Source organism: Paramacrobiotus metropolitanus, unplaced genomic scaffold, assembly GCF_019649055.1.
Source record: "Paramacrobiotus metropolitanus isolate TYO unplaced genomic scaffold, Prichtersi_v1.0 Parri_scaffold0000542, whole genome shotgun sequence".
In the NCBI taxonomy this organism is placed as follows: Eukaryota; Metazoa; Tardigrada; class Eutardigrada; order Parachela; family Macrobiotidae; genus Paramacrobiotus; species Paramacrobiotus metropolitanus.
The window spans coordinates 398-8,247 of record NW_026570762.1 but is presented as its reverse complement, the minus strand read 5'-3'; the positions used below and the strand labels follow the sequence as shown (position 1 = coordinate 8,247).

The 7,850-nt window shown below is 43.4% G+C and overlaps 1 protein-coding gene across 1 annotated transcript; it reads left to right on the top strand.

Annotated features, from left to right (window-relative positions):
- Window positions 1-1,958: 1,958 nt before the first annotated feature.
- Window positions 1,959-7,222, top strand: LOC129602520 (uncharacterized; the record flags this gene model as incomplete). Its single annotated transcript, XM_055501552.1, has 5 exons — window positions 1,959-2,111; window positions 3,257-3,340; window positions 3,397-3,744; window positions 4,573-6,894; window positions 6,952-7,222. Coding segments are annotated over exons 1-5 (3,178 nt in total), but the record flags the coding sequence as incomplete, so codon positions are not given.
- Window positions 7,223-7,850: the final 628 nt, after the last annotated feature.

Sequence of the window (7,850 nt, the reverse complement as noted above, 5' to 3'; positions counted from 1 at the left end):
AATAGCAGGAGGATGTTGTTGTTATATAAACTGGAGTGCTGATAGTAAAGACCGCTTTCCGTGAGTCGAAAAGATACAAAACCAGGCGAAAACCATAAATGTAAATTAGAGTAGCTGTACAGATTTCCGTACCGTTTGTGGATTTTTTCTTAGGAGAGGCAATAAATAGCATAGATTATTATGCAGAAAACGTTTTTCTTCTCTACGCACTGCTTACAAAATTATGCAAATCTAAAACTTTAAACCCGCAATTAAAAAAATTTAGTTGCCTGTACAATGTGCCAAATTTTATTAACGAAGTCAGTAATACTCTTCATAGAAATATTTTGCCATATTTTTAAAAAAACAGAAACGTGCTAACCCCGGATAAAGTATTGTGAATTATTTAAAAGCACATATATTTTAGGTTATCAAATATGGAAAAACTATGACATATCAGCACTATACTCACACCCGCCTCATTCAATGACTTAGACTTGAATATCAAATGCCCAGTACAACCCCACACTTAAAAACATTTGGTTTAATTTACTCAGTCTATTGCTTAAAAACTGTTAATTTTTTAAAATTATTTGGAGGCTTGTGCGTATTCCTGTATTATTTTCAATACAACTTTTTAATATTGCTTTTAACACCATCTGTTTATGACACTTTGTGAATACTTTTTCCTATCCCGACACTGGAAAAGTTGGGGCATCAAACGACAAAAAACCCAATTTTAACATTGTTAACGGTGACATTACTTCAGAAAAGTGTTGTGAATTGAATTAATTTTCATGTTGCCGGTGTGGCTTCTAGGGAAAACCGAATCAACTTTATCAATGTAAAACTTGTTTCCGGGGAAATCGCACTGCACCGGTGTCCATAAAACAGAAAATCAGTAAAAATGCACAGAAAAATACTTTTATGTGGAACATTCCATATTTTTTTTACACATCTGGTCAAAAATTACACCAGCTGACAAATGTTATACATTGTGTAAACAAAGAGGAAAGGCGTAGCTTGTAATACTCTAATCACCATGCGACAGAGTTATTGACAACTAATAAAATGGGAGGGGAAAAACAGACTTGCGCGTTCAAACTTGTTTACCCAAAGACCGAGGAAATGATAACCAGCGCCCTGGCAATGGCACAAGCAGCGGGCTTGCTAGTCCAGTGAGAAAGACAAAACAAAGGGTAATCTGGGTTATTGCCAGTCCAGTTGGCTGAGGCCAGATATGGATGTCGCCACAGCAGTACGCTCTTACTTGTCCAAACATGTTGACCTCTGAACTTTGACCATCGCCAGTCCCTTTGACTGAGACCAGGCAGGAATACCGCCACTGCAGCGTATTCTTGTCAAAACATGTTGAGATTTGAACTTTGGCCTACGCCAGTCCCTTTGACTGAGACCAGGTAGGAATATTCATACTGCAGCACGCTTTTACTTGTCTAAGCATGTTGACATCTGAACTTTGACCATCGCCAGTCCCTTTGACTGAGACCGGACAGGAATACCGCCACTGCAGCGTATTCTTGTCTAAACATGTTGACATCTGAACTTTGACCATCGCCAGTCCCTTTAACTGAGACCAGGTAGGAATATCGCCCCTGCAGCATGCTCTTACTTGTCAGAACATAATGAGATTTGAACTTTGCCCATCACCAGTCCCTTTGACTGAGACCAGACAGGAATATCGCCACTGCAGCATGCTCTGACTTGTCAGAACATGTTGAGATTGAACTTTGCCCATCGCCAGTCCTTTGACTGAGACCAGACAGGAGTATCGCCACTGCAGCATGCTCTGACTTGTCAAAACATGTTTTGATTTGAACTTCGGTCTTCACCAGTCCGGTTGACTGAGACCAGGCCCAAACTAGGTCATCGCCAGTACTCGCTGGCGATCAAAGTTTTTAAAAGCCGCGCGGCGTTCCGACAAACTTCCAGTTGAAATCTGAAATGTTTGAACATTAACCATGGCCGATAATCAGCCCATCAATACGGACCGTATGGACGTTGAAGCTGTTTTTCGAGATGGGTCATGGGATCTTCTATCACCTCCACCGGCCGATATTGCGGATGCTGCCCACCAAGCTACCGCACGTCACTGGGGTTTGGAGGATGGCGGGGTAAGTGACCTTCATTAAGATTAATAGTTTTTACTTAAAAATTATTCGAACTTTGAATTGAAACGGTTGTTTCTGTAAATAAACATAATTGACAATTAATATAAATGTAATTAAATTAACAATTCAGAACGTAAAGTTACTTTAATTAAATAATTTAGCTAATAACTACGGTAAATTCTTTAATATTAATGTTAGTAACTCAGCAGACTTTGTGCCTGGATAAATGATTTTTTGCCATAAAATTTAAAAGCATTGTTAATTTTATTTTACCGCGTGGCGGTCGTTAAATTATACGAACGTGACCTTTTTGAATATTTGCACAGTAGTTTGTTTTGAGCGACACTATGAGTACGGTTTTGTCTAGTTAAAACAATAATAATCATTGACGTCTGCTAGTCGTTTGTCCTACTTAGAACAACTGCATCGCCGGTTTGTTTGATGAACATACTATTTGTTAATACGTAATTACCCTATTCAGAACAATGACCGTTGACGCCAGTCAGTCGCTTGACCAACTTAAAACAATAGCGTTGATTGCTTGTTTTAATGGACGCCGTTTTGTTATTACGTATGTATTCTAGTCAGAACAAAAATCCTCGGCGCCAGTCAGTCCTTTGCCCTACTTAAAACAATGCAAAAGTTGTTTGTTATGATCGACACTAGATTGTGAATACGGATTTGCCCTGGTTAAACAATAGCTGCTGACGCATATCAGTCGTTTGCTCTACATAGAACAATTGTGCTAATATCTTGTTTTGATCAACACTAAATTGCGTATACGGATTTGTACTAGTTAGAACAATAGCTGCGAACGCCAGTCAGTCGTTTGCCCTACCTAGAACAATGCAGTAGTAGGTTTTTTGAATAGATATTTTTTTAGTCAGAATAAATTGCTGTTGACCCCAGTCAGTCTTTTGCCTTGCTAAGAACAATGCAAAAGTAGAATATTTTGATTAACACCAGTTTCTAAATACGTATTTGTCGTATTTAAAATAATAACTGCTTACGTCAGTCAGTCTTCTGTCCTACTTAGAATAATGCACAAATAGATTGTTTTGATTGTCAGTAACTTGTGGCAGCTGTTTAAAAATGCCTTGCACTCTAATCTTTGAAACTGCTGCTGAAAACAATAATATAACATGCAGGCCCCGATGAACATCGATGAACAAGATGGTGGTGCCGAGAATCAAACAATGGACGTTGACCAAGTCCCAGAGAACAAAATACTGGTAAATAAAAATCTGTCATAAAATAACAGTAGTATTCTAATTGTTGCTTTTTGTAGAGCTTAAATGACATAAAAGACATTCCGAATTTTGCCAGTCTGTTTAGTCTGCAAAAGGTGAAAGACCGCGCATTCAAAAAGTTCAATAGTTCCGAACTGGAGTACCGTATTCAGATTGCTTCCCTGCCCCGATTCTTTTCCAAAGAGGAGACCGTACTTCTCATGCCGTTAGTGTTGGAGACGGTTCTTCAGATGTGTATGGAAACTTTTGATCCCTCCGACCGCATTAACGTTTCCGTTCATTGTCAAACCCTGGACAATCCAATCTTTTTGTCGATGCGCAAGCTGTCAGACTTTAAAATTAAGGACCTCATTGCCGTTTTTACCAAAGCCAACTCAGGACGTACCGTACTCGATGACACCTTTTCCGTCCGTGTCTTTCGCACTGTTTTTCCAAGTGGCGGGAGGTGGAAGCGACAGCATAGACATGTAGCGAAGGATGCCATGCGTTTCAGTAAATCTACAGTCACAGTACATGTCAGCAATAATCTCTGTTTACCCGCTGCTTTGTACCTTGGAAAGTACCGCCTCACTCACGATGTTCAAAAGGTGTATAAAAGTCAATGGAAGCATTTATACGGCAAACAGGGTGTAAAGAAATTGGAACGTTACGCATTGGAGATCGTTCAGTTATGCGACTTGCCACCCGGGCGATGCTACGACCTGGAACACTTGGCTGCCATGCAAGAAGAGTGCTTTTCCGGGTTCCAAATTAAGGTCATCTCAGCCAACCACGGATGCGCCGTGATCGCGCGAGTACCGGAGAAAAAAGAACCGGAAATGCAAGAAATTTACCTTTGGCTTGACAACAACCATTTCGACCTGGTCACAACTGTTACTGGTATTTATTGCTCTTCGTATTACTGTGGAACGTGCGACAAGCCTTACGATCACAAAGAGCAACATCGGTGTGGTGCAAACTGCTCAAAGTGCTTCCGTTCAGCTGACGACTGCGTATTTTCTAATATCATTCGTTGTCCGGATTGTCGCCGCGGATTCAACAACCAACAGTGCTTTGAGAAGCACAAAAATGTTCGCCGCAACGGGAAAACATATTGCGACCAGATTTTTTATTGTAAAAATTGCCGCCGTTTGATAAATTTGATTCGTCGTCCAAATGGAAAGCATCAGTGCGGTGAGATGTTTTGTGTGGTCTGTCGCGACTGGGTTCAACAGTCCAATCACAAGTGCTTTATTAAGACTCTACCTAAACCCCCTCCATCTGATGATCCCAACCCGCCGTTGAAGTACATTTTCTTCGACTACGAGACGTACAACGACCCAGTTCATGGGCACACCCCTGTCTGTGTTGTTGCCCAGTACGTCGACGGCACGGAATTTCGATTTCCGGCAGACGGCCAGCCGATGACGAAAGAAGTCGGTCAGCAGTTTGGTGAATGGTTGTTTTCGGAGCAGCACCGCAACCACACCATTATCGCGCACAATTTCCGGGGATATGACGGGCACTTCATCTTAAAGTACCTTATGGACAATAAGCTAAAGGGTGTAGAGGTAATCAAGCGGGGCAACCAGCTTCTGGAATTGCGTTACAGTGGATTAGCCATGACCTCACGGGATACGCTGAACTTTTTGCCGATGCGGTTAAGCAGTATGCCAAAAGCTGTGGGTCTGGAATTGGAGATAAGGAAAGGGGATTTTCCGCATCACTTGAATCATCCAAACAACTGGGACAAGATATTACCCTGGCCCGAACCGGAAATGTATTTTTTCGATAGTCTTAAAGGGAAACAGAAGCAGGAATTCCTCCAGTGGCATTCTGAGGCCAGAAAAGCGTCCAACAATCGTTTCGACTTCCGAGCGGAAATCATGGCTTACTGCTGCAATGACGTCACCGTCCTTAGGCGCTGCGCTTTGCAGTTTGCAATGGATTTTCGTGGTCTAACGTCATTAAACCCACTGGACAGCATCACGATGTCTTCTGCTTGCAATAAGTACTACCGCACCTATCACTTGGAACCTAACAAATTGGGAGTTTTGTCGGCACATGGCCCCCACCGGAACCGTCGTACCAGTGTCCAGGCTACTCAGTGGTTGGAAGTGCTTAACCGAGACCTGAGTGGGCGTATCCAACATGGACGTAATGGTAAAGAGGTTCATATTGGTCCGTACTATGTAGATGGATACGATGCAGTAACTCGTACTGTGTACGAGTATAATGGTTGCGTGTTCCATGGGCACCCTGAGTGTACGGAGCCGCAGGATCGGTCACCTTTTTCGCGCAAGCTGATGCGTGATGTATACGAAGAGTACGTGGACCGTGTGCGCTACCTGGAAGACGAAAATTATACCGTTGTAACAATGTGGGAATGTCATTGGATGAAGGAACGCAACGAACTAAATATCGCCGACTTTCTGGCTGGGCAAAATCTCCGCGACCCAATGAATCCACGTGAAGCCTTCAAGGGCGGTAGGACTAACGCGAGTCGACTGTATTATGAAGTAAAACCGGGACAAAAAATCCTTCACTTTGATGTGGTCAGTCTGTACCCTTTTGTCAACAAGACAAAAGCGTATCCGATCGGATATCCGACAGTTATTCTCTCGGATTTTGAGAACGTTAGAAAGTATTTTGGCCTTGTATACTGCAAAGTCCTTCCTCCGCCGCAGTGCCTATACCCTGTCTTACCCGCAACTATCAACAGAAAGCTGGTCTTCGCTCTGTGTCGTACGTGTGCCGAAGCTCAGAACAATGACTTCTGCCAGCACAGTGATGCTGACCGATGCATTGAAGGTGTGTGGACTACCCCGGAACTCCATCACGCCATGGACCGCGGATACACTGTACAGAAAGTGTATGAAGTGTACCACTGGGACCAAAAAGAGGCCGGTCTGTTTGCAAAGTACATTAATAAATTCCTGAAAATCAAGATGGAAGCCAGTGGCTGGCCAAGTTGGTGCAAAACGCAAAAGCAAAAAGATGCGTATATACGGCAAGTAAAGGAACGCGAAGGCATCGATCTGGATCCGGAAGCCATGATTTACGATGCCGGACGCCGCAACGTAGCTAAAAATTGCCTGAATTTCCTGTGGGGCAAGCTGGGCCAACGGGATAACTTCTCTGTAACAAAGTTTCTGCACAAGATCAAGCCGTACTTGGATTTGGTCCGCTCAAATGCTGTGGAAATCCAAGATGTTTATGCGATTAATGAAGATTGTCTTATGGTTACATATGCACAAGGTGAGGATTATAACGAAGGTAACAATTCCACCAATGTAGCTATTGCCGCTTTCACCACGGCCAACGCCCGCCTTGTCCTGCTGGACTTGATGGAGAAGCTCGGAGAGCGGCTCATGTATTACGACACCGATTCTGTCATATTTATTCAACGCCCCGGGGACTGGTTGCCTGAAACCGGAAGCATTCTGGGGGATTGGGATAACCAACTGCAAGCCGGGGAGAACCACATCGTCAAATTCGTGTCGTGTGGACCCAAGGTGTATAGTTATGAGACTGACACCGGGCGCATTGAGCTGAAGGTGCGTACATACATGTGAAAGTTTTAATATACAGTATAGACATGTCATACTCGGTAGGCCAAGGGGATCGCACAAAATGGGTATACTGAAGATATCTTGGATTTTGATGAAGTGAAGAAGTCCTTTGTTCGAAGCGGCCGCGCCTTGGATTTTGACGCCCTCAAGCGCCTACTGGACGGAACGGACAAACACCTGGAAATCATCTATCCGGAGTTCCTTAAACGGAACGGAAAAACTCAGGCCATTAATACCATCCAACTTTTCAAAAAACTTAAAATGGTTTACGATAAGCGCATGCTTTTTCCTGATTTCTCTACCTTGCCTTTTGGTACGAAGCAGTAAATCATTTTCGGGCGTCTAACGAATACTTTTTTCTTGTGCTGTTAAAAAAAAGAGGCTGTATGCCCATTACTTGCAATTTATTAGCATGAAACGCTGTATTCATGTTGATGCGATTGTGAGTATTAGGCTTATCGCCGGTTACGTCCTCATCGCCAGCTGTCACTGATCAAAAAGAAAGGGGGTAAAGTACAGCTCAGTCCGGTTCGGTCGGTCTCGGCTCAGTCTCGGTTCAGTCTCGGTTCGGTCCGGTTCGATTAAGTTCTGGCCAATTAGAGAAGGGGGTGTGTACGGCCAATTAGAGCAGCCGGCCAGATCGCCGCTAAAATATGCGCCAAACCATGCTACCCCTGCGTGTACACTACTCATTTCGAAGGGGTGGGGCAACATTCGCCATGCTCAGTGGGACTTCGGTCGACGAATTAAAAGCGCAGGGTGGTTGGCGCAGCGGTTGTTTCGAAAAGTATGTGCAGCGTGACGAAGTGCTGAAGGAACAGTTTACGGCCAAAGTTTCGTGTGGTATTAAAGCATCAGTTCGAAAGTAAAACTTTAGGTGGTGCTTTTCTTTTGGGTTGCTTGGGCATTTGAAAAGAATGTTTTTGTTGTTCTACCACTTG